This window comes from Mesoplodon mirus (genome assembly GCF_964341445.2).
Source record: "Mesoplodon mirus genome assembly, chromosome: 7".
NCBI classification, from domain to species: Eukaryota; Metazoa; Chordata; class Mammalia; order Artiodactyla; family Ziphiidae; genus Mesoplodon; species Mesoplodon mirus.
In genome coordinates, this window is record NC_138983.1 from 7,746,373 (window position 1) to 7,771,998 (window position 25,626).

At 61.9% G+C, this 25,626-nt stretch overlaps 1 protein-coding gene across 6 annotated transcripts; it reads left to right on the top strand.

Annotated features, from left to right (window-relative positions):
* Window positions 1-5,522: 5,522 nt before the first annotated feature.
* On the top strand, window positions 5,523-24,440 carry CDC42BPG (CDC42 binding protein kinase gamma). 6 transcript variants are annotated; one of them, XM_082626669.1, is made up of 38 exons: window positions 5,523-5,762; window positions 8,305-8,396; window positions 8,479-8,562; window positions 9,241-9,336; window positions 9,652-9,800; window positions 10,322-10,415; window positions 10,669-10,869; window positions 10,995-11,243; window positions 11,700-11,779; window positions 12,599-12,696; window positions 12,790-12,870; window positions 13,139-13,230; window positions 13,332-13,511; window positions 13,927-14,019; window positions 14,157-14,281; window positions 14,359-14,431; window positions 14,622-14,728; window positions 14,815-14,929; window positions 15,143-15,291; window positions 15,372-15,460; window positions 15,772-15,824; window positions 15,909-16,007; window positions 16,100-16,159; window positions 16,470-16,575; window positions 16,888-17,021; window positions 17,104-17,243; window positions 17,338-17,419; window positions 17,977-18,193; window positions 19,158-19,220; window positions 19,344-19,943; window positions 20,960-21,057; window positions 21,139-21,223; window positions 21,319-21,439; window positions 21,577-21,694; window positions 21,849-21,972; window positions 22,091-22,179; window positions 23,161-23,264; window positions 23,696-24,440. In XM_082626669.1, exons 1-38 carry the CDS (start codon window positions 5,603-5,605, stop codon window positions 24,168-24,170), a joined length of 5,175 nt encoding a protein of 1,724 aa, XP_082482795.1. In that variant the 5' UTR covers window positions 5,523-5,602; the 3' UTR covers window positions 24,171-24,440. The 6 variants fall into 6 exon arrangements, with proteins under 6 accessions (XP_082482795.1, XP_082482796.1, XP_082482797.1 ...); XM_082626670.1 differs by having other exon boundaries at window positions 22,094-22,179; XM_082626671.1 differs by having other exon boundaries at window positions 15,912-16,007.
* The last annotated feature ends 1,186 nt before the right edge of the window (window positions 24,441-25,626 follow it).

Genomic DNA, 25,626 nt, shown 5'->3' on the forward strand with positions numbered 1-25,626 from the left:
CTAGCTGCGGACAGACAGGTGGGCGCCCCTGGGGCTTAGGGCACCGGGAGGGGTCAGGCAGGCAGGGTACATCCTGGGCTCCGTGCTGGCCCCAGGGTCGTTTAGAGAAGCCAGTACTTTGAAGGTGGACCAAGCAGGTAACGCCAGCAACAAAACTACAAAGAGTGGGGCCAGATGTGGCAGATAGGGGACTGTTCCTACCCACAGAGGGGAGGGTGACAAATTGGGAGCCGATGCTGTGGAAGGGTGCAGATCTGAGGTGCAGTCGGTGGGGAGACTGCTCCAGGCACACTTGTGGCAAAAGGCAGGACATGAACAGGTGCCTGCGGGGTTTGAGGGCCGGGCTGAGTGCCCTAGCCCAGGTGGCGGGCGTCTGGTCTGATGGCCGCAGAGGCGCCCCACCCTCCCGGCACCACTCACATGGTTCACCCTGATCCTCGTGACCCAGGAGGTCAGCATTCTCTCCAAGTCACAGCCAAGAACCTAAGACTCAGGAGAGCTTGAAGAGCGAGTGTAGCGGGAGGAGATTCAAACCTGGGTCAGCTCAACCCCAGCTGGGGTGCTCCGCTGTGCTTCTAATGGGAAATACCCTTTCAGAGGAAAAACAAAGCTGATGGCTCACTTCGTCCCCCAAAGTCTGCAGCTGTAGACTCAGGTTTGAGAAACGCACCTTGAAGCTTAAATGCTGTCACTCCAGCCCGGGGCCCTGAAAGCTTGGGGCAGCCCCTCAATTTCCAGGGTCACCCTGAGACAGGGAGATGCTTGTTGAAGCTGTTAGAACACAAAGAGAATACAGAACCGTGCTTCCGGTCCCCCCACCCCCGCATGTCCCAGCGTGGGGTGGCAGGTCGTGGTGAACCCCCTAAGGCTGCCCCAGAAAGTGACTGCTGGTCTGAGGCTGGAAGAGGGACCGAGGGCAGGCATCTGCCCCCCTGTGCAGCCCCGGAGCTCGTGGCCTGGTTGGGGTTTTTACAGGCTGTGGGGGAGTCCTCTCCTGGCCGTAAGGGGGTTCAGGAGGGCCAGTGGGGTGCACTAAGGTGTGACCACCCTCCCGGGGACGAGCCCGCACCCCTTGCCTCCTCCCCAGCTCCCTAGCTGGCCAGGGCCCTGGGTGAAAGGCCCCCTCTTCAGAGGCTGGTCTGGGGTCAGGACAGGGCTCCACCTGGCTGCCAACGCTCCTGGCATCAGAGACATTTGGGGCAGTCTGCCCACCCCTCTGGCCCTTGGGCGCCACCAAGTCTGCGAGCCCCAGGGACCTCAGATCCCAGGGCCCAGGGGACACGGGGGCCCACCCACTGCCTCCGGGCCCCGCACAGCAGCTCTGTTTTACACCTGGAGGTTCCGGGTGAGAGCAATAAACATTTCTTCTGCTCTTTGATAAACCAAGGGTTAATCGTGACTCGCACCCAGTGCCCTCTTATTGTCTCACGTGGGCTGGTCAGAGGACTTGCTCAAGGCCACCAGTGGCAAGGTTAGGAAGCCCACCCATCAGTCCTGCCCCTCAGCATTCAAAGCAGCACCTCAGGGCAGACAGGCAGGTGTTCGAATCCCAGCTCTGCCACTTGCTGGGGCTCAGCCGTCCTCTCCTCTCCCCTCAGGTGTCCGATGCAGACAGTGACCCCTGCTTCCCAGAGGCAGGGCCCATGGATGCTCGACTTAAGTGGCCACCTTTCCTGAGCACCTCGGGGAGGCCGATCAGGGTGGGGGTGAGGGTCGGTGCAGGGAGCCCGCAACTCCTAGAACAAAGCAGGCGGGACCCACCCTTCCCTAAAGCAACTCGCAGACTTGGCGGCGCCCAAGGGCCAGAGGGGTGGGGGCCGGGGGGGCTTGGGCCTGGCTTCCTGTGCTCCCAGAGGGATTGATAATTATAAAGCCACATGGGGCTGCAGCCGCTGTGGCCCTGGAGCCTGGGTGCCCCTGTGGCGTGTTGGAGCAGCACAGAGGAGGTTTTTGGAAGAAAAGCCAGGATGATGAAATCACCATATGTCCACCCATCTGGAGTGTGGACCTTTCAAAGGACACATCCTTGGTGTGCTGGGGTGGGCAGGGAGTGTGCGTGGGTGGCTGCCAAGGACTAGCATGGGGAGTGGGGACCCTCAACCCCACCGTCTGCGTCAGCCCCTCCCCGCAAGCCACCCCAGCAGACACACTTTTTTTTTGCTTCTCTTCGTGGCTTGCGGGATCTTTGTTCCCTGACCAGGGATTGAACCTGTGCCCTCGGCAGTGAAAGTGCGGAGTCCTAACCACTGGACCGCCAGGGAATACACACATTTCAGCCAAACCTGGAGGCCTGAGCAGCAGTGCAACTCTACATGAGCTCCCGACCCTCCACCCACATGCTCCTCCTAGAGAAACAAGCTCCAGCCACGACTGCAGGCCGCTCCCTGTACCACTTGCCGCCCACTCCTGAGCTGGGGCCGTTCTCTATTGCGTACAGAGACAGAGACCCAGAGAGACAGAAGTCACTCAACAGTAGGCAGGGCTGTAGGATTCCACAGCCGCTTCTCCTTGTTCTCTGCTCCTGGGCCAGGAGTGGGGCGCTGCACTTCCAGTGTGGCCAAGGGCAGGAGCGGCCTGCCATTCTAGTTAGCCCCGCAGGACTATATGCTGAGAACAGCTTCGGGAGGCAGGGCTGGGAGAGGCTCATCCTCAGCCAACTGTGCTGAACCTTGACCTTGGGGAAAGTGGAGCCACATACCAGAGTCTGGAGGCCTAAGATGTGGGTGCAGATGTGACAGACCCTGGAGCCTGCCTTGTGTCTGGGCCCCTCCCAGACCCAGAGGCCTATGCTATGGGGGTCAGAAAACCTGGGTTCCCTGCTTTCCCCTGGGCTCTCACCTTCCTCTTCTTTGGGGTGCCCCCCTCATCTGAACCGTCCTTCCCTTCTGCCAGGCCTGGGTCATTAAACTGACAGTTCCCTTTTCTCACCTTCCTCGGAAGCCTACATACATCGAGTCCACCGCAGTCTGGCCTTCCCGTCCCGTCCCCAGAGTCTGGATGCCACACGCTGCCCTTCTGCTGCGAGGCACTGGCCTAGGCCTGGAACCTGGGTAAGGAGCTTGAGGCCAGCACTACCCACCAACCACCTCCCACCTCCCCATCCTCAAGGTATTAATCTGTTAATAAGGGAGGGAAATAATAACTTCCTCCTTCTGGCAGGGCCCTTGTGAAGATAACAGATCTGCATTCACTTTGAAATGCTAAGAAGCACGTAGGAATGCAAGTCTGCTGCCCTCAGGGCTGGGTGAGAGCTAATGCCAGCACCTCAATGCCAAAGGGGCTCAGAGGGGAGAGAGGTTATGGAGGAGGTGGCCCTCCAGGAAGCAGCGACCAGTGACCAGAGGAGTGTGAATAAGGACACGGTGGGAAGAAGGGGAAGGTGGAGGTCTCCTGCTCAGACTCACTCACCCCTGGAGCACCCACCCACCCGCTGGTCCAGGGCCCCACACATAGGATCAGAGAACAGATCCGCTCAGCAAAGCAGGACCAAGTGCCGGAGCTGTTTCTCACAGCGGGGGAGGACTGGCTGCTTGTCGAGGCTGGAACAGAATGTCTTGAGGGGGGTTCTGGCCTTCGAACTGCAAAGCAATGGGTAGGGAGTCTGACCCTACCCCCTTTTATAGACAAGGAAACTGAGGCTTGGAACAAGGATGTGACAAAAAATGAATACAGGACCAAATAGAATCATGTACCAGATGGGCATGGAGTGCCGAGGGCCAGTCCCAGCTCCGCCCCATGAAGACCCCAGCAGGACACAGTTTTTGCTGTCTGAGGCTCCGTTTTCCCTCTGCTGTACTATGTGGGGACAGAGTCTGAAAGGCCAGGGGATGATGGACTTGTTTGAGAACTTGGCATTCAGAGAGGCTAAAGGTCACACAAGGAGTGAGCTGGGACCCAGAGGCCTCACCAGTTGGCCCTTGACTGCTGATCCTGGGGGACCTGGTAGGGTGGAGGGGGGGATCAGGGTGTCCAAGAGGGGCAGAGGAGGAATGGCCCATCTTCCACCCTGGACCCTCTCCCTACCTTTACTCCCCAGCAAATGGAACTTGGTCCTGTCCTGAGCACCTGGCCCTCCTCTGGTCTCTGGCGCCCTCCTGTGGCTGCAGAGGGTGGGAACCCTTCCTGTGGGCCCTTTCCCTGCCCTGCCTCCTTAAGGAGGGCCTAGAACCCTTCAGGTGAGAGCAGGGAGGGCTCAACACACCATCCCGACCCTTGTCCCTCACCCCTGCCAGGAGACACAGAGGCAATGACAGCATCCGCAGATCTGGGTTTGAATCCTGACTCCCCCCCCCCACGTGACTGACTTGAGTGAGACAGCCCAGTGCACAGACCTTGGGCGCTGCCACAGCGCAAGTCTGAGGAGATCAAGTGGGAGACCCTGGGGGAAGCCCCCAGTGTGCCGCTAGGGGTGCTCAGTCAGCTCCTCAGAACGTCATAGAGCGCCTCCCCCTCAACACTGGCAAATTAACCCTGTACGGACTCAAGAAGGTCCCCATCTGAGGGGGGAGGCAAATCTCCAAAGAGATTTTTTAATGGAAGAACTTGTTGTCTGAAGCCACTAAAATGCCCCACCCTTTGGTCCCTCCTCTTGGACAGCCCCACAGCCCCATGGCGTCTGGTCCAGCCCAGCTGAAGACAGCTGGACAGAAGTCAGAAATATCACTAGACAGAGTCAGTCCCTCCCCTCTCCCACCTCCTCCAGCCCAGCCTCGACCTCTCCTTGGCCCTCACGTTCCAGGCGGGCCTCCCAGGCTTAAAAAGCCTGTGGTGACATTACCAGCCCCGCCCCACTCCAGGGTCTAGCTGCGAGGCTTCCTCACCCTCAGTCCCTCAATTCACCTTCGTCCTTCCCAAGCCTCAGTGTGTCCATCTGCCAAATGGGTGTAACCATCCCTGCCTCACCTACCGGTCTCCCAGGTCGGCTGTAACGATGCAAACAACATTAAATCAGAAACTAGCCAGTTTTTTGGAGGGGGTGCCGAGAGGCCGGCATCCCGGGGAGGGAGCGGACTACAACTCCCATCCGGCTCCGGGGCCGCGGGAGTCCCCAGCCCCTCTCCCCGCGCTGAGGGAAAGGCTGCCCCTGCTCCAGGGGGCGAGGGAAGCTGCAGTGCCCTGGGCATCCCCCACCTAGGATAGGGGCCGACGAGGGCCATGGTGGGCCTAGGCCTGGGGCCGCGAGAGGATAAGTGCGGCCGTCCGGGCCGCGATGGGACACCCCTTCCCCCTCTCCTCCCCCCCCCACCCCCCAACCCCCCTACCCCTACCCCACCCCGCCTTCCTTGCTCCGCCCCGCCCAGGAGTTACTCTTCGGGGCCCGCCCCCCCACTTCCTGGCCGGGAGTTGGGCCCGCCCCCGCGCGCCTCCGCCCTCCCACCTTCACCTCCAGTCGCGTCTCCCATTGGCCGGTGCACACCTGCCCGTCCGTCGGGGGGCGGGGCGGAGGGTGGGGCGCGGCGCCCAGGTGAGGGCGCGCAGGCAGCTCCGGAGGAAGGTGACAGCGGGGAGGGCGGGAGGGTGGGGGGAGAACGCGCGGACCGACAGACGGACGGACCGACGGGCGGGCATGCGGGCGGCTCGACTCTAGACTCCGGCCGCAGCCATGGAGCGACGGTTGCGCGCGCTGGAGCGGCTGGCGCGGGGCGAGGCCGGCACCGGCCCGGGGCTCGACGGCCTCCTGGATCTGCTGCTGGGGCTGCACCAAGAGCTCAGCAGCGCCCCCCTGCGGCGGGAGCGCAACGTGGCGCAGTTCCTGAGCTGGGGTGAGTGGCCCGGGAGGGACCGTGGGGGGGTGGCCCGAGGGACACCGCTCCAGGAGCCTCTCCCTCCGTGCTCCACGCCCACAGACCCTCCCGCGGGGAGCCGCACTCCCACAGGTTTCCCCCCCTCCCAGACGACCCGCACTGGCCCTGATACGTGCCACCAGACGCCGGCCCTCTCGGTCACCTGCACACTTTACCCTTATTCAGACTCACACACACACTTGTTCCCACTCCCAGAACCTGGCACGTGTGCACCACACACATCTCACTCAGACACAGAAACTTGGTCCCAGGTACAGACCCGAGACACATGTACACAGTACACGCTCCACACAGAGTCACCTCATGACCTGTGAGAACACAGCCTTTCACACGGAGACCCCTGTGCATGTGACCCACTGACAAACATGCTTTGTCTGGCTCCCACATTCCACAGACACACTGAGACCCTCACGTGCAGCTCCTGGAGAGACCCAGGGAACCCTGCCGACCCCCGCACCCACGCTGGATCTGATACACACTTGTCTGCTTCTGCTCACAGATCCATTGGTAGTGCACACTTGCAGGCATCCCCCGCCCACTCCACCCCACACTTCCACTTCCCTGCACACCAGACCACCCAAGACTGGACACAGGAACCAACCTCAGACCCTTTGTGCGCAAGCGGCTGGCCAGGCCTCCTGAGGGCTGCTCCCCAGGCCTGGGGAAGGGGGCTGGATGGAGGTGGGTCTGCACCCCTTCCTGGCGTTGACTCATCTGAGTCACTGGGAGTGGCTGGCCTGGGATGACCCTGAATCCAGTGTGGGCACTGGTGCCACCCCCAGGGCTCCCTGGTCACGCCCGGCCAGGCTATGGGGGAAGGACATGGGGGCCCGGCTTGGAGGGCGGGGTGAGGCGAGTGTTTGCCCAGTGGGCGACTAGCATTCCTGGCACTCCTGAGATCTGGACAGGCACGAAGCCCAACCTGGCACGGTTAGGGGCCTGTGAGACATGCCAGTGAGTTGGGCCCTGTGCCAGCCCTTTCCTCTAGGGTGAGGGCAGTCAGAGGGCCCCTGCCTCTGCTGCCCACCTGTCTCCCCCGTACTCCTGCACCTTATGCGTGTGTGTCTGACTGTGTTGTCATCACCCGCTGTGATACCCACACACACGTGTGCTCCTCCCTGCCTGCCTCTGGCACCTCTGCCCTGGACCCCAGCGTGGGGGCCTGTCTGTTGACATCTCCCCAGGTAACTCACAGAGCGGTGACTCACTCTGCTCCTGCCTCAACTTGTCCCTGCTCCTGCCCAGAGCCCCCATCCCTGCAGCAAGGCAAGGGGACTGGGCAGCTTGTCCTGGGGTCCTGGATCCTCCTGGCTCTGGGCCCCAGGCTTTGGCCCCTGTCTGGCTGATGGGTAGCCACCTCACCTCAGGTTCCCCCTTGCAGACCTGCAGCTGCGCCTCCCCAGCTGCACACATGGACCCAGGAAAAAGACAATTAATTTCTGTAATGAGGTTTCCACACCACCCATGCTGGGGGGGTTCTGCCTGATAAACCTGTGGAGCAGCTCTCTGTCCCAACCACAGACCTGCCCAGCTGGCAGGGAGTTTACCTGCTGGCAGGGGGAAACTGAGGCAAGGAGCCAGACTGTAGCTGCCCCCAACCCCTGCTGCCCCCCCTCACCTCCCTAAGTTTCCAGGCCCCAGTTCCCTCCCACGGGCCTGGGGCTCCTCCAGGCCTAGAAGGGCCGGGGAGTGGCTGGACATGTCCTTCCTGGGAGTGTCAGGGACTCTAAGGAGGAGGTTCGTGGCCAGAGGCAGGTCCAGAGAGCGAGGCAGGGCTCAGAGTCGTAGGGCTGGTCAGGCCTGGAGGAGATCCTGAACACTCACACCCTCAGGTGCCAGCATCAGGCGCCAGGGAAAGGTGTTTTGGCCCTGTTTTTGAGTCTTGTGAGAACCTGGGCAGACCTCACTGTGCCTCCGGCCTGAGGAGGCCCCACACGGGGAGCACAGAGCCTGCCCTCCCAGAGCCCTGCAGAACCATGCCCTACCTGTCCTCTGGGGCCGCCCCAGGCCTCACTCCAGCCAGGTACCTCTGTGCCTACAGAGGGACCCACAGCTCCTCAGTGGCAGAGAAGCCTCTCTGGGGACAAGGAATGTTGCCGGTCCAGTTTCCCAAGACAGGCCCTGGCCTGGTCCTGCTAAAGGGCCAAGAACTGTGAGCTGGGGGTGGGAATGGTATCCCCATCATTCCAGGGTGACCTGGCCAGCCATGGTCAGCCCCCAGGCTGGGGAGAACTACAAATCCCATCAGCCCCTGGGATAGAGGCCACCTGGAATCTGGGGACAGGGGTCCAGGGAACCATGGATTCCGGGGGGACCAGGTAGTCAGCCAAGTCAGGACCCTACCTTCCATGCTTCCTGATCGTGGCTGAATGGGTTGCAGCTCCTGTCAACCCCTTGGCCAGAGGCCATCCCTGGGGAGGTCATCCCTGCCCTTGTGGGAGCTGCAGGTGAGAGAGATCCTCCCTGCAGGCTCTCTGAGCCCCACTTTGTGTGCCCTCAGTCAGTCCCTTCATAGCAAAAGTGAAAGAGCTGCAGCTGCAGAGAGATGACTTTGAGATCTTGAAGGTGATCGGCCGAGGGGCCTTCGGGGAGGTGAGCAAAGGGCCTTGGGGTAGCGGGTAGGAGGGCGTTTGCACCCAGGCTGGACTGATCCCAGTGCTCTCTGTGGCCTCAGGTCGCTGTGGTGAGGCAGAGGGACAGTGGCCAGATTTTTGCCATGAAAATGCTGCACAAGTGGGAGATGCTGAAGAGGGCCGAGGTCAGTGTTGCGTCTGGGGAAACTTTGGGTGGCTACAGGCCTCCAAGACCTGCAGGGGAAGCGGCCGGGCATGGCTGCCGCACAGGAAGAGGATCCACCCCCAGCAGCACATATTCCTCCTACCCCTTCCACACAATAAGCCTTTCTTAGAACAAGCAGAATTGTTCCCATTTTCTTCCTTTTTTTTTTTTTGGCCACCTTGGGGCTTCGTTGCTGTGTGCAGTCTTTCTCTAGTTGCGGCGAACGGGGCTACTCTTTGTTGTGGTGCGCGGGCTTCTCGTTGCGGTGGCTTCTCTTGTTGTGGAGCACGGGCTCTAGGCGTGTGGGCTTCAGTAGTTGTGGCTCGCGGGCTCCAGAGCGCAGGCTCAGTAGTTGTGACGCATGGGCTTAGTCGCTCCACGGCATGTGGGATCTTCCCGGACCAGGGCTCGAACCCGTGTGCCCTGCATAGGCAGGTGGATTCTTAGCCACTGCGCCACCAGGGAGGTCCCCCCATTTTCTTTATGATAACACTGAGGCCTGGAGCCATAAAGCACGAGCTCAAGCTCACACAGGTGACCTTGATCCACATTCCTAGACTTACTGAATCTTCCTCCATCCCCTGAGCTGGCAAGATGGGGTTCCTGGGCTCCGATCCCACCCCCCTCCCTTACCCCCTGTGCCCTGAAACTGTTGCAGACGGCCTGTTTCCGGGAGGAGCGGGACGTCCTGGTGAAGGGGGACAGCCGCTGGGTGACCGCTCTGCATTACGCCTTCCAAGATGAGGAGTACCTGGTGAGGATGCTCAGCAAAGCTGGAGGGGGGTTACCTGGGGACAAAGGATAAGGCTTCTGGGGGCCAGAAGCACTGATCCAGGAAGAGAGAGCCCCTCCTACTGTGACCAAAAGGCTTCCACTCCCCACCAGCTCAGGCCTAGAGCCTCCTGCCTGAGCTTTGGCTGGGAGCTGGCTGCCCCAGAGCTGCTGGGAGACACAGCCTTGCCTTCCCAGAGCCCTGTGGGACCCCTGTGAGGCGGATGGGAGATGGGTCCCTGGGGCAGGTGCCCCCCCCCCGCCATCTGATTCTTGCCCCCTGCCCACCACCTTCTAGTACCTGGTGATGGACTACTACGCTGGAGGGGACCTCCTCACTCTGCTGAGTCGCTTTGAGGACCGTCTCCCGCCCGAGCTGGCCCAGTTCTACCTGGCCGAGATGGTGCTGGCCATCCACTCGCTGCATCAGCTGGGCTACGTCCACAGGTGGGGTCCCCAAAGCCCCTGCTGTACTTTCAGTCCCTGTTGACAGCTCTGGGGGCAGCTGACCACATAAGTGCCAAGCCCTGTGCTGGGTGCTTTGTATGCACAGAACCTTTGAATTCTCACACCCAAAACCTTGTGTAATGGGAGCTGCTACCATTCCATTTTCTAGATGAGGTAGTCAGGGCTTAGCACAGGTAAGCACCTGGCTCACGGTGACTCAGCCAATGGGTGGCCTAGCCGTGGGTTGCACTGGGGGAGTCTGACTCCTGTGTCGCCCACGGTACACTCAGCTGCCTCCAAGGGTCGTCCTTATGGGTCCCTCTCCCCAACTTAACCACCTTCCTTCTTGGGAGCCAGGAGGCCTGGCCACCATCCTTCCCCCCTCCCACACGTGGGCACACTGCTCACATGTGGATGCAGGAACATGTGCGAGCATACACACACTCACACACCCAGGCATGTGCCTAAATGCACATCCACATGCACAGATCAAGCCCCTCACTCTCCCTGTCCTCCCCCAGGGACGTCAAGCCGGACAATGTCCTGCTGGACATGAACGGGCACATCCGCTTGGCCGACTTTGGCTCCTGCCTACGGCTCAACAACAGTGGCATGGTAAGGGACCCCGCCCTAGATGGGGACAGAGGAGAACCTGGCTGGGAGAACTCCCAGGGGAACAGGAGTCACCAGGCCTAGCGCAGGTGGCATCAGACTCCCAGGGGAAGGAGGGGCTAGGCCTGGGGCCCAGGTGTGGGCACCGGGCCAGCCAAGCCCTAGAGAGTTGGGGTGCTAGGCCCAGACCCGAGGCCATGGTGAGGGGCCGAGCCTGAGGCCATGGTCATGACGTCATCAACACCACCACCCACAGGTGGATTCATCGGTGGCAGTGGGGACGCCCGACTACATCTCCCCTGAGATCCTGCAGGCCATGGAGGAGGGCAGGGGCCACTATGGCCCACAGTGTGACTGGTGGTCCCTGGGGGTCTGTGCCTACGAGCTGCTCTTTGGGGAGACGCCCTTCTATGCTGAATCCCTGGTGGAAACCTACGGCAAGATCATGAACCATGAGGTCTGGCCACCAGGCCCTGGGGTTCTGGGAAGGCAGCGGGACTCCTGAGTCTGCGAGGTTGGAGATGCCCGGAGGCAAGGGTGGGATTCTGGACACTCACCTGCGCCCCTCCCCCGGGCCTGCAGGACCACCTGCAGTTCCCCCCAGATGCGCCCGATGTGCCGGCCAGTGCCCAAGACCTGATCCGCCAGCTGCTGTGCCGCCAGGAGGAGCGTCTGGGCCACGGAGGGCTGGACGACTTCCGGAACCACCCCTTCTTCGAAGGCGTGGACTGGGAGCGGCTGGCGACTAGCACTGCCCCCTACATCCCCGAGCTTCGCGGGCCCATGGACACCTCCAACTTCGACGTGGATGACGACACCCTCAACCATCCAGTGAGTGGAGGGACCCACAGCAGTGGGGAAACTGCCTTGAATCTCAGTGGCTGTGGGACCCTCCCCCACACCACGAAGTTTCCCAAAGCAGTTGCTGGGCTGGGGATGAGGCCTTCAGACCCCAGAGGCTCATGGGAGTTATGGTTCACCTGGGTTGGTTCACCTGCACTGAGGTGGGTTGTGCCAAGTGAAGGTCCTTTGACCACAAGTGTCATCCTGTTAATCAGAAATCATATAAGAAAGAAACTCCCAGCAGCACCTGGGAGGCCGGAACCTCAAAGACTTATGGGAGTTGTAGTCTTTTGCGGTGGGGGGGGCTGTGTTATCCCTCTAGGTTCCCACCTGAGCAGGAGGAGGTCGGTACTCAGTCCCAGGGGGTCTCCTGGGTCTCGAGCCTCCGCCTGGAGCTGTACCTGTTACAGGTACAGAGCTGTACCTCTCCTTCTCCTTCTGCAGGGGACCCTGCCGCCACCCTCCCACGGGACCTTCTTAGGCCACCACCTGCCATTCGTGGGTTTCACCTATACCTCAGGCAGGTGAGTCTAGTCCTCACACACCTGGTGGGAAGCTGGGGTCTGCTGGCCTGGAGAACACCAGGAGCGTAGCCCATCAGGACCCTGAGAAGGTAACCAAATGGCCCACCTGGTATCTGCATGAGACAGGTGCTCGGGAAGTGTGCTCTGAGCCCTCAGCCGGACAATCCCCCATGCCCTCAAGGTCCTGGTGGGGCTATGCCTTCTATGGGTCCTGCTCCAGCATTTGGCCCTCACAGGACCCTCCACGGCTGGCTGGGCGAGTACTGGACTCGGAACCAGAGGCCTAGTACCGCTCCCGAGCCTCACTTTGTACCCCTATAAAATGGGCAGGATGCTCTCAGCCCAGTTCCGTTTGTGGGGCTGGTCTGAGACTGCAACAAGGTCCTGGGGGAGTGGGAGTTGCCAAGTGTAAGCAGATGCGGATGCGTCTGACCCTCACTCGTGGAGCGCTCACTATGTGCTGGGCGCGGGGTCCCCTGGGCCCTTATCACTGAGTTCTCTTGACGGCCCTTGGAAGAGCCCCTAGCATCACCTGCATTTTCCTGTGAGAAAACTGAGATTCTGATATGTTCAAGGTCACACAGCTTGTAAGGGCCAGGGCGGGGGCTTGAACCAGGGCCCGGGGACCCTGGAACCACTGCTCTGGGCTGCTGCCCACACTAACAGCCTGGGGCCTTTCTTCCCAGCACAGAGCCCAGACTTGGCTACAGAGCTGGTGCATAGTGGGTGTTTCTTAGGTGAATGAATGTTTGGATGCAGAAAAATGGAGGAGGCTGGGGGGTGGTTCTCTGCCAACTCTTGTTGCCCTGCTCTCCCCAGTCTGGGCCCTGAGAGCAGTTCTGAGCAGTTGGCTGCCCTGGAGCGGAAGCTCCACTGTTTGGAGCAGGAGAAGGTGGAGCTGAGCCGGAAGCTCCAAGGTACGGGGGAGTGCTGGGCTGGGCAGGGTGGGTCTGCCCCGGGGGCTGCCGCTGCAGGACAAGCTCCTCACCTGCGGGTGCCCCCCACTGCAGAGGCTCTGCAGACCCCCTCAGACCATCAGGAGCTGGAGCAGCTACAGAAGGAAGTGCAGACTCTGCAGGACAGGCTGTCAGGTACCCCCAGCACCCCATCTCTTTCCCCTCTACCCTCACCTTGAGGGCCGAGCTGTTTTCCCAGCACACCTGAGTCCAACCTGGGTTCCAGTCTTGCCCCTGCTCTGTACGTGCTGTGTGATCTTAGGGAAGTATCTTAAACCCTTTTGAGTCTGCATGTAGAAAATGGGCCAAGCTGGGATGAGGGTTCCGTGAGATACTGCACATAGAGTTCCTGGCTGAGGCTGGGCTCTCAGCATGTGCGGGTCTCAGTGACAATTCCTGGCAGAGACGCTGAGGGAGGGCAAGGTGGATGGACGCCCGGCTGGTAGCCCAGGCCAGGACAGTGACGTGCAGCAGGAGAGAGACCAGCTCCGCCAGGTAGGGCTTGGGGAGGTGGCTGAGTGGCCCGGAGTTCGATGCTAAGGAGGTCCGTGCCCTGACTCCAGGCCTTGCCCTCCCCACCGCCACCTGGACCCCAGGAGCTGGTCGAGGCGCAGGCAGGGCTGCGGGCGCAGGAGCAGGAGCTGTGCAGGGCCCAGGGGTGGCAGGAGGAGCTGCTCCGGAAGCTGCAGGAGGCCCAGGAGAGAGAAGTGGCCATGGCCAGCGAGACCCAGGCCCTGAACTCCCAGCTGGAGGAAGCCTGGAATGCCCAGAGGAAGGTGAGTGATGGGGGGGTGGGGACAGCAACAGGGCCCTGCCCCCAGGACCTCTGGTGTGGCTGGAGGAAGGCTGGGGAGCTCGGTTCGGGGTGCTGGGAACACCAAGTGCCTTTGCACCCCCTCTGTGGCTGGCCGAGGCCTGAGCGAGGGAACAGGTAGGGTGGGCAAGGGTCCAATGCCGCCACTCCTGCTGCAGTTGGCAGAGCCTGAGAGTCTGGAGCAAGGCCAAGAGTTGGGGTGGACAGGGACTTCCCTGGCGGTCCAGTGGTTAAGACTCTGTGCTTCCACTGCAGGGGGCGCGGGTTTGATCCCTGGTCGGGGAACCAAGAGCCCACATGCCACGGCCAAAAAAAAAAAAAAAAAAAGAGTTGGGGTGGGCAGGGTCAGCACTAGCTGCCTCTGCACCCCATCCCAGCTGCAGGCCCAGGTGGCCACCCTGAGCCAGGAGGTGACGCAGCTCCAGAGACAGCAGGAACGAAGCCTGGAGAAGGAGCCTCCCCAGATCAAGGTGGTGGGGCCTTACCCCCTGCCAAGTGGCACTTCTCTTGGCCTGAGCCCAGTCAGGGTCCTCAGGGCCAGGGCCCAGGGGTAGGGTGGGCCATGGTTTCTTGGGCCCCTGCGCTGACGCCTCTCCATGTCCTGCAGACCATCCACACCGCCTCTGAGACCAACGGCACAGGATTGCCTGAGGGCACCAGGCCTCAGGAAGCACAGCTGAGGCAGGAGGTGGCTGCCCTGCGTGTGCAGCTGGAGCAGGCCCGCGGCCACGGGTGAGCTGGGCAGCCGGGGCAGGGGACAGGGCGAGGGTCCGAGCTGGGAGTCACGGAGTCATCCTCCTCGCCCGCAGGCCGAGTGGGAAGGAGGAGGCTCTGTGCCGGCTGCAGGAGGAGAACCAGCAGCTGAGCCGGGAGCAGCAGCGGGTGAGCGGGCAGGCAGAGGGCCGGAGAGACAGGCAGGAGGTGGGACAGAGGCGGGGAGCCGGCAGGACGGGTGGGCAGAGCTGCCAGGGCTGCGGGCCAGCCATAGTGGGTGAGCGAGGGTGGACACGGGTGGGCCTCAGGGGCACTGGGGCCCCTGGGGGCTGAGCCCACCTTCCCACCGGGCCCCCAGCTGGTGGAGGAGCTGGAACGGGAGCAGCAGAGCAAACAGAGACTGGAGGGCGAGCAGCGGGAGACGGAGAGCAACTGGGAGGCCCAGATTGCCGACATCCTCAGCTGGTGGGTGCCCCAGGGCAGTGGGCAGGGGCTGGGCCCAGGCAGGGCTGAGGGTGCAGCCCCTGACCCTGAGCCCCCTTCCCAATCAGGGTGAATGATGAGAAGGTGTCAAGAGGCTACCTGCAGGCGCTGGCCTCCAAGATGGCCGAGGAGCTGGAGTCCTTGCGGAACGTGGGCACCCAGACTCTCCCTGCCCGGCCGCTGGTGAGCCCCGGGGACACCCAGGGGGAGGGGTGCCAGGAGCCGCACTCCACGGGTAGGGACGCTAGCTCACAGAAGATCAGGGACTTGCCTAAACTCACACCGGGTCAGGGGCAGAGCTGGGGCTTTGAGCCTGGCCAGGTGGTGTGGTGGGAGAGGGCCTCTGAGGTAGCCAGGCCCTCGGGGCATCTCACGTTGATTCCCCCTGGCCACCAGGATCACCAGTGGAAGGCACGGCGGCTGCAGAAGATGGAGGCGTCGGCCAGGCTGGAGCTGCAGTCAGCACTGGAGGCCGAGATCCGGGCCAAGCAGGGCCTGCAGGAGCGGCTGACGCAGGTGCAGGAGGCCCAGCTGCGGGCTGAGAGGTGAGACCACGGGCAGGCACCGCGAGGGGCCCAGGACCCGCGCGGAGGCCTGTGGCGAGCTCTTGCCTGGTTCTCCCCAGCCGTCTGCAGGAGGTCGAGAGGCAGAACCAGGGCCTGCAGCAGGAGCTGGCTACCCTCCGGGAGGAGCTGCGGGCCCACGGGCCGGGGGGTGAGTGGCCGTCTGCGTGCCTTGTCCTAGAGCAAGTCCTCTGCTCCAGGTCACCAAGGAGCCCCACGACAGCCTGGCCGGGCTGTGGAGACAAGAGTTTGTTCCAGACTCTGCTGCCTAACCCGCTATCTGTTAGCTAGCACATACTGAGCACCTGCTGTATGCCAGCCCCCCAACCCTTCCCGGCCTGTGGTCATTTCCCCATTCTACTGAGGTGGAAACTGAGGTCCCCGCCCTGGCCCCTGGTTTCCTCAGTGACAAGTGTTAGGGTGGAGTCCCTGGTCCCAGTGACCCGTGCCCTCTGTTTGCAGACACCAAGTCCTCAAACTCCCTGATTCCCTTCCTGTCCTTCCGGAGCTCAGAGGTAAGGACGTGCGCGGGGCTGGCTGGGGGCAGAGTCCCAGGGGAGGACATGGGGACCTTGACTCTGCCCCACCCCATTCCCCAGAAGGATTCCACCAAGGACCCCGGCGTCTCAGGAGAGGCCCTGAAGCCTGGGCTGGAGCCCGAGCTGAGGCCAGAGGGCCGCCGCAGCCTGCGCCTGGGGGTGAGGACCGACAGGAGACCCGCAGTTGGGGGGGGGCTGGGCCCCGCCCTCTGCCTGTGCACGGCCACCTGTTTGCTCGCCCTTCCCTGCAGGCTGTGTTCCCCAGAACGCCTGCTGCTACCACACCCCCTGCAGAAGGTCCTCCTGCAAAGGTCAGTGCCCGGCGGGGCGGAGCGGAGGCACCAAGCCATTCTGCCAGGTTTCCAAAGACCCGCTTGGGTTCCCCCCACATGCGTCCTGGCTGGCACACTGCAGTGGGGCTGGCGGTGGCGGCAATGAGTTTTGAGTACAACCACAGGCTCGCTGGGGCTCAGAGTTCACACTGCCACCTGGCTCATTCCCTGGTCTTGCGCAAACCTCAGGGTGGCCGGGGTGGTGGTGGCAGCGGCGGGGATGCGGGGCGGTGCAAGGCCCTCGGAGGCCGGGATCAGGCATGGGTAACGTGCGTGTCCCCCTCCCCAGCCTGGCTCACACACGCTGCGCCCCCGGAGCTTCCCATCCCCCACCAAGTGTCTCCGCTGCACCTCGCTGATGCTGGGCCTGGGCCGCCAGGGCCTGGGCTGTGACGGTGAGACCCTCACCCACTTCACCCCGCCTGCACACCAGCCTCCCACGCGCCAGCCGCAGCCCCTAGGTGGAGGGAACGGAAGTGGCCCCGAGCCTGCCACACCCAGGCAGTTTCAGCCCAGGCCACTGGCGCCTCCCGGTCAGCATTTCCCACTGCTCCGTTCTCTTTTTCTTTTCTCACTTTATGGGGAATCGGTGCCAGCTCGGGTCACCACAGCCTGAGGGGAGCTGGGGCTGGGAGTGCCCAGGGTCCCAGGTCCGGGCCGTCCGCACCCCACCTCACACCACCCGTCGGCTCCCGCTTTCCCCACAGCTTGCGGCTACTTCTGTCACTCGACTTGTGCCCCACAGGCCCCACCCTGCCCCGTGCCCCCTGATCTCCTCCACACGGCCCTGGGAGTGCACCCTGAAACGGGCACGGGCACCGCCTACGAGGGCTTCTTGTCGGTGAGCCAGCACTGGGGGAGGGGGAAGACGGGCATGGGTGGCTGGGCCCTGGCAGGCCCTCCCACGCCTGCTCTCCCCCCAGGTGCCACGGCCCTCGGGTGTCCGGCGGGGCTGGCAGCGAGTGTTTGCTGCCCTCAGTGACTCGCGCCTGCTGCTGTTTGATGCCCCAGACCCGAGGCTCAGCCCGGCCAGCGGGGCCCTCCTGCAGGCACTGGATCTGAGGTGAGTGTCAAGCGGTAGTTTGGGGCAGGGGATGTGTGGGTCAAGGGGGCAGCCGGGGCCGTGCGACCTCTGACCTGCTCCATGAACCTCCCAGGGACCCTCAGTTCTCGGCCACCCCTGTCCTGCCCTCGGATGTTATCCACGCCCAATCCAGGGACCTGCCCCGCATCTTTAGGGTGAGTTCGGGGTGGGGGGTGGGGTGATGGACCAGACCTCTGTCTGCCTCTCTGTTGTCCCCACTCCAGCCACTTCTCTCCATCTCCATGGTTGCCCCCTTCCTCCCGCCCCCCTCGCCTCCACATGGACGGCTACAGTGGCTTCCGCTCTGGTCCGTGTAGCTACACTTCATCCTGCAGTGCGGTTTTCCATGTATGAAGCTGGTTGTGTCCTGCCACGTTTAGGACCCTTCTGCGGCTCCCCATCGCCCTCAGCGTGCTCCTAACCGTAGCCTTGAGGCCCCACATCTCTGACCTGCTTAGCCTGGGTGAAGGGGCCCCACCCTGTGGTCCCACGATGCCCCATCCTTCCCCTCCGATGGCACTGGTCCCAGGGCTCTGGAGTCGTCCGCATGCTTGTCTGACCACCCCACCTGGCTTATCACCTGCTGCAAGACAGCACCTAGCACTGCCCTGGGCAAGCCGACACCGGTGCTAATAAGCATCAGCCCATGGAGAGAGGGACGGGACGGCTGGCTCTTGGCCCTCTGCCCCCCAGCCTGGGTCCCCGCCCGCAGGTGACGACCTCCCAGCTGACGGTGCCGCCTGCCACGTGCACCGTGCTGCTGTTGGCGGAGAGCGAGGGCGAGCGGGAGCGCTGGCTGCAGGTGCTGGGCGAGCTGCAGCGGCTGCTGCTGGACGCGCGGCCCAGGCCCCGGCCGGTGTACACGCTCAAGGAGGCCTACGACAACGGGCTGCCGCTGCTGCCCCACGCACTCTGCGCTGCCATCATCGGTGAGCCTCACGCAGAGGGGGCGCCGCCCAGGCAGGCTCAGGGGAGGAGTCCCGGCCTGCCACGGTCACTAGGGCCGCTGTCACTGCCCAGTCCCTGCAGCCCTGAGCTGTGGACTCTCCTGCACACGTGTCCTCCTCGCCACTCCTCTGGGCACAGCTGTGTGATGAGGGACCTGGGCTGAGGGTTGGGAGCCTGGCTTCTGCCACTCCAGTTCTCTGCGCCCTCCTTTTTCCTTTTTCTAAAAGAATCTCAAGTGAGCGAAAAGAGCAGAGGCTTTGGGAAGAGGGAAAGGAGGGTTCTGCTCCTGACTCTTACCAGCAGCCAGGTGACCATGGGGGAGCCTCACACTGTCTCCTGTGGGGCTGCTGTGTTCAGCCAGGAGCCTGGTGCACCATGGGGCCTCTGTATCGGATAGCTGGGGAACAGGAGAGGAGGCTCCCTGGCCTCCCCCAGCAGCTAGGCCCTGAAGCGGCCCTGCCCCGGCAGGCTGGGACCTCTCCCTGCAATCCCTCCGGACGGGAGCTACAGGAGCCACTGCCCGCACCCTCCAGGTCCCCTGTGTCAGTCTGGAGCCTGGGGACAAGGGCATTTATCGAGCAGGGATTGCTGTGAGCTTACACTCACCCTGCACTGCTTCATCTCTTCACAGTCTCACAGCAGCTGTGTGAGAAAGGTTAACCACTATTATCCCCGTTTTACATAAGGGGAAACCAAGGCTCCGAGAGGTGACGTGACTTACCCCAAATCCCACAGCTCGGGGTGGGGGGCCTCTCACCCTGACTCCTGTCCCCGTGGCCCTTCCCTATTAGAGCCAGTCCAGACTCTGGGACAGAAGGGTCCAGTGATGCAGGGACAGTGTCCTCAGGAGAAACCGAAGCTTAGCAAGGGCAGGCAGACTGCCCAGCCTCCTGCCTCTGCATGGGCCTTTGGACCCCTGACCCTCTCCCTCCCTCCCTCCACCAGACCAGAAACGGCTTGCTCTGGGCACTGAGGAGGGGCTGTTTGTGATCCGCCTGCACAGCAACGGTACCTACCAGGCTGGGCCAGGGCGGGGGTGGGTGCGCATCAGCCCCAGGGGACAGAGGAGGCTGGGCACCGACCCGCTTCTCACCGACCTGCCGGTGACACTCTCCCTTGCCAACCCCACAGACATCTTCCAGGTGGGTGAGTGCCGGCGGGTGCAGCGGCTGGCCGTGAGCCCCACCGCGGGCCTTCTGGTCGTGCTGTGCGGCCGCGGCCCCAGCGTGCGCCTCTTTGCCCTGGCCGAGCTGGAGAACGTGGAGGCATCAGGTGCCAAGATCCCCGAGTCTCGAGGCTGCCAGGCCCTGGCAGCCGGGCGCATCCTGCAGGCCCGCACCCCCGTGCTCTGTGTCGCAGTCAAGCGCCAGGTGCTCTGCTACCAATTGGGTCCAGGCCCGGGGCCCTGGCAACGCCGCATCCGCGAGCTGCAGGCACCAGCACCTGTGCAGAGCCTGGGGCTGCTGGGTGACCGGCTGTGCGTGGGCGCGGCTGGTGCCTTCACCCTCCACCCGCTGCTCAACGAGGCTGCGCCCTTAGTGCTGGGAGCCGGTCTGGTGCCTGAGGAGCTGCCCCCATCCCGCGGGGGCCTGGGTGAGGCCCTGGGTGCCGTGGAGCTCAGTCTCAGTGAGTTCCTGCTGCTCTTCACCACCGCCGGGGTCTATGTGGACAGCGCCGGCCGCAAGTCTCGCATCCAAGAGCTGTTGTGGCCAGCAGTGCCCACGGGTTGGGGTGAGGCCTTTGGAGGGCCAGGCGGGGTGGGGCCCGACACTTGCGGTGTACCACACGTTGGAGGAAGACAGGGCCCTGCCCAAACTCCTGAGCTTGGATTTGGAGGCCAGCGTGTGTCCTCCTGCCCGAACACACCCTCAGTGGCTTGCACGGGATCTTCCTCCCATGCCTCAGCTCATGCTCTTCCCCTGCCTGAAGTACTCTCCTTTTCGTACCTGGCAAACTCTCAACCGAGTCCAGCCCCAGTGGCAGCTCAGGGCCTAGAGCTGGTAGGCCCTCCAGAAATGACCCTCATGATTGCTGTCGTTATCATTACAGCTTTCACGCTCCCTTCCTCCCCCCACAATCGATCCTTGGCTCCTTTTTGCTGCCCCACCTCTGTTCACACCTCTGCCCTGGCTCTGTGCACCTTCTGTGGGGGGGGGGGGGCCTGCACTTCTTCATCACATCCAGTACCCGGCCCAGGCAAGCGCACCCCAGAGGCTATGAATGTTTGGCGGAATGAGTGAATGAATGGACAGGGCAGCGGGGGAGTCTCAAATGTCCACAGGTAGCTGGTGTGATGGGCTACAGCCTTGAAGAGAGGGACAGCGCTCCTTTCATGAACAATCGCCCATCTGGGGTGAGGCCTGTGGGTTGGGTCCAGACTGCTGGGGGCCAATTCCCAGCTCTCACCACGGAGTGAGACTTAGCTCTGGGGTTTCCGTTCCCTCATCTTAAGTTAGGGGCAATACTACTACCTGCCCGGAGTTGTTTGAGAATTAAAGGAGGAAAAATATGCAACATGGTTAGAACTAGGCCTGACATGGCTTAGAGTGAGTGCTCCCTGATTGTTATCTCTAACTTGCTATGGAGGTTGGGTGGGGCAACCGGGAGAAGGAGGACCTTTGGTGGGGTGTGGAAGTTACAGTGCGGTGACAGTACACAGGGTGTTGCCTGTGACAGGGAGGGGGAAAGAAGCCCAGAGAGGTGCCTCACTTGCCTGGGGCTGCACAGCACAGTTTCCCACTCTACAGGTTACGCAGCCCCCTACCTGACAGTGTTGAGCGAGAACGCCATCGATGTGTTTGATGTGAGGAGAGCGGAATGGGTCCAGACGGTGCCACTCAAGAAGGTGGGGGCCTGCTCAGATCCCTGGGGCTGGACTGGGGTGCGGTCGGGTAGTATGGCGTGACCTCTGTGCCTGCTGCCTCAGGTGCGACCCCTGAACCCAGAGGGCTCCCTGTTCCTCTTTGGCACCGAGAAGGTCCGCCTGACCTACCTCAGGAACCCGCTGGCAGGTGAGGGAGAGTGGGGATGGGAGGAAGGGGTGTGACCCTGAGCACCAGTTGGTGGGATCTTGTGAGCACCGCCCAGCTCTCTGCTTCTCCCGCAGATAAGGACGAGTTCGACATCCCCAACCTCACCGACAACAGCCGGCGCCAGCTGTTCCGCACCAAGAGCAAGCGCCGCTTCCTCTTCCGCGTGTCGGAGGAGCAGCTGCAGCAGCAGCGCAGGTGCGCGTGCGTGGTGCGGTGGCTGGGCGGGGCCTCCTATTCTTGGGGGCGGGACGAAGCACGAGCCTCGCCGTCCCGGAGAGGGCGGGGAGGTGTCACCTTCGCCGCCTTCCTCCCCTCACCCCTTACCCCTGTAGGGAGATGCTGAAGGACCCTTTTGTGCGCTCCAAGCTCATCTCAACGCCCACCAACTTCAACCACCTGGTGCACGTGGGCCCTGCAGACGGAAGGCCCAGCGCCAGGGACCTGCCCCCGGTGAGTGTGAGTCCTCTGGAGCCAATCCCAAGCCTCCCTGGTGAGGCTGAGCCCATCACCGGCCTCTGCTTACTCGGGACCCGGGACCTCAGGGCGTCCAGGCTGTGCGCAGTTCATTTGACCTGGTTCCAGACTTCCATGCTGTCCCCAACAGGTTCCGGAAGAGAAGGGCCGAGGTGCCCGCAGCTCTGGCCTGCAGCGGCCCCACAGCTTCTCCGAGGCCTCGCGGCGCCCAGCTTCCATGGGCAGTGACGGCCTCGCTGGAGACGCGGACCACAGTAAGGACAGCCTCACAGCCTCCACTACCTCTGCGTCCCTCCCCCATGTTTCCATCCCCTTTGGACCCTTCAAACCTGACCCTGGATTTTTGTCCCCTTGCTCATCCTGCTTCTGGAGCAGTGAAGAGGAAGCCTTGGACGTCTCTGTCCAGCGAGTTGGTGTCCTGCCCCCAGGGATCTCTGAGCCCCGTGGCCTCCCTGATACAGGTGAGCCAGTGGGGGCTTTCCCTTTCCCCATTCAAAGGCAGCCATTTCTATTTCGTGCTGGGATCTGAGGCCAGAGAACGAGCTGAGCCCATCCCTGCCTTGGATGCTAAGAGATGCTGACTCTCCCCTGTCTCGCCCCTTAGTGGGTCCCAGCAGGGGCCTGGAGGCAGGTCAGCCTAGGTCTGACTGTCTTGGCTCTGACTGTCCCAGCGGTGTGGCCCCGGGCGAGGTGCCCAGCCTCCCTGAGCTTGTCTCGCCTGTAAAATGAGGTTATTGTTATGAGACCTGTAGGAAGTACCTGGCACAGGGGAGGGCACCACAGCAGGAGAGCTCTTGGATTTTTTTTTTTTTGGCCACGCCACATGGCTTGCGGGATCTTAGTTCCCCGACCAGAGATTGAACCCAGGCCCTCAGCAGTGAGAGTGCAGAGTCCTAGCCACTGGCCTGCCAGGGATTTCCCGCTCTAGGAACTCCTGTGGGCGAGAGGTCAGAGGAGGGAGCAGTCCACTCTGGCTGGGGACCAGGAAGATCTAAGGACTTGGGAAGGCTCCCACTCCCCCTCCAGCCACGTCTCCACCTGCCGCCCCCACTGCAGCCACACCAAGCCACTCAGAGCCCTGGGACCACCATGTTCTTTCACACCTCCAGGCTCTTACCCCTGCTGTCTCCCCTGCTTCTCTTGAAATGCCCTTTCCTGTCGTCCACCTGATTAAGGCCCAGGCCATCTTCAAGGCTCTGCACCACTGTCAGCTTCTCCAGAGACCACTTGGCTGCCTGGTCACGTGGTCACTGCCACCCTCCTCCCTCCACCTCCTAACTGTTGATCCTGCTGTGCTGTGATTTTCGTCTCGGTTCCTTGATTGTGGGGGTCAAGTTTGTCTTCTGCCTGGAGTAAAGCCTATTTGTTGATTGAATGTAGAATGGAGTGAATGAACAAAGGGGCTTTGGTTTGGGCTCCAGAGTTCAGTAGGATTTCCTCAGGCTCTTCTCACGTACCCCTACCCCACCTCACATCTGACCTCCTCCGATGGCCCTGCTGCAGCAAGGGATGTGTCCTGGGGAAGCCTCTGGGAGGCACTGACCTGGTGAGGGAAGAGTCCTGCTTCCTCTTTCTTTCTTCCTTTTATTTTTTTAATAAATTTATTTATTTATTTATTTATTTTTGGCTGCGTTGGGTGTTCGTTGCTGTGCGCGGGCTTTCTCTAGTTGTGGCGAGCGGGGGCTACTCTTCATTGTGGTGCGTGGGCTTCTCACTGCGGTGGCTTCTCTCATTGCGGAGCACGGGCTCTAGGCGTGGGCTTCAGTAGTTGTGGCGCACGGGCTCAGTAGTTGCGGCTCGCGGGCTCAGTAGTTGGTGGTGCACGAGCTTAGTTGCTTCGCGGCATGTAGGATCTTCCCGGACCAGGGCTCGAACCCGTGTCCCCTGCATTGGCAGGCGGAGTCGTAACCACTGTGCCACCAGGGACGTCCCCTGCCTTCCTCCTTCTACCCTGACTTCCTTCTGTTTCCACTCCAGGTCTCAGAACGGCCCCGGAGCCTCCCCCCGGCCCCTGAATCTGAGAGCTCCCCTTGACACCCTCCGGCGGGGCCCAACCCCCAATCCCAGGACCGAGAGATGCGAGAGAGCAAAGAGCTTGAGGAACGCCGTATTCCGGCTGGTCCGGAACGTGTGGAAATTCGGACTCAGGGTGGGCCTGGCCTGGGCAGCCATGGCCTGGGTTGCTAGGACAGGGCCGGGGCGGGGATCTGACTCCCAGCCTTCATCCCGCCCTTCGCTCTGCTGCCAGCCCCAGCCTGTGCTAGCCATGGGGAATAGGATGGCCCCCTTCTGCCCTGGGGGCCCCTCTGCACCAGTGTCCAGGGGCGATTTTGCCAAAGCTCTCACTTCCAGGTCCAAGCCCCAGGAATCCTGTGAGCAAGAGTCCAGAAGAGGGACAGAGAGGGGCCGGGTTCCTGGGAGCAGTCTGGGGTCTTGGCTGTGGACTGTCTAGCCCCCAAGGAGGTTGAGTTGGGGCATATCGCAGTCTTGCTCAGGGCAGGAAAGACAGGCTCTAATCCAGAGGAAGAGATAGAGAAGGAGGGAGAGGATGTCGGTGAAGGAGGTGAGAGAGGCAAGGGGGAGGAAAGGAAGTGCAAGAGGAGGGGAGAGTGATTGGAAGGAGGTGAAAGCCATCCAGAGGAGAAGGAGAGAAGGATAAAGGAGGAGCAATGGAGAAGAGAGAGGCCAGAGGAGGGGGTGGAGGAAGAGGGAGCTGGGAGAGCACAGGCACAGGCGCCTTCTGTCTGGGGCGAGTCGGTGGGGGTGGGAAGAGGGAGGGGCTCTGCGAGCCAACTGACATTGTCATCTAATCTGTCCAGGAGGAAGGTAACTCCGAGCCAGGGATGGGATGGGGGGGGTATTTATAAGGGCTACTTGGTGGGAGATGGGCACCCTACGGGTTTCCAGGCACACTCTGGCCCTTCGCAGAAAGGCGGGGGGTCCTTTTTCTCAAAGCTTCAACCACCTGTGTATTAGGGGATCATAGGGGCATTTTATTATTGATCACAGTCATTATTATTGTTATTATATTACTATTTTTATTAAACCTCCCCCTACTGATGAGTAGGGAGCAAAATAAGTATTTATCTCCTCAAATGCCATATTCCCGGGAGGGATAGACCCTGACACTCTGTGAGGCAGTAAGAAACCAATAAAGACAACTTTGTAAGCTGCTGGCCTCCCCGCCTGGATCTGTCTTCCTGGGGTTTAGAAAATGGAGGGAGGAGTGGGGGCATCAGAGACAGCTAAAGACCAGGTTGTCTTCCCGTATTTTCACAAATCGGATGATGTTTACATGGGGGTAAGTGAGGAGAGTTTAAAAGCGAAGGGATGGGGCTTCCCTGGTGGCGCAGTGGTTAAGAATCCACCTGCCAATGCAGGGGACACGGGTTCAAGCCCTGGTCCGGGAAGATGCCACATGCCGCGGAGCAACTAAGCCCCTGCGCCACAGCTACCGAGCCTGCGCTCTAGAGCCACAACTACTGAAGCCCACACACCCAGAGCCTGTGCTCCACAACAAGAGAAGCCACCGCAACGAGAAGCCCGCACACCGCAACAAAGAGCAGACCCCGTTCTCCGCAACTAGAGAAAGCCCGCGTGCAGCAACGAAGACCCAGCTCAGCCAAATGATTAATTAATTAATTTAAAAAAAAAAAAAAGCGAAGGGACGGTTTACGAAAGTGTGGGCAGCATCAGGGGAACCCACCAAGGAGTGGCGGTGCCCTGAGCCGCAACCGCAGTGCAGAGCTGTTATCACCCCCAGGTCAGCCGGGCAGGAAGAGGCAGGTGTTACCCTGCGGGAGCTGTGGCTCTCAGTAGAAGCACTTGGCCATGGCCAAGCAGGAAGGCAGCCCAGGAAATTAATTCCTCCGCCTCACTCTACTCCCTCCCTCCCATCTCCTGCTTCC

Excerpts from the sequence above, each read along its gene's own strand:
- CDC42BPG (XM_082626669.1), top strand. The coding sequence starts at position 5,603 with ATGGAGCGACGGTTGCGCGCGCTGGAGCGGCTGGCGCGGGGCGAGGCC. Across the intron at positions 14,020-14,156 it reads AGGAGCCTCCCCAGATCAAG|ACCATCCACACCGCCTCTGA; the intron begins GTGGTGGGGCCT and ends CATGTCCTGCAG. Across the intron at positions 14,432-14,621 it reads TGAGCCGGGAGCAGCAGCGG|CTGGTGGAGGAGCTGGAACG; the intron begins GTGAGCGGGCAG and ends CCGGGCCCCCAG.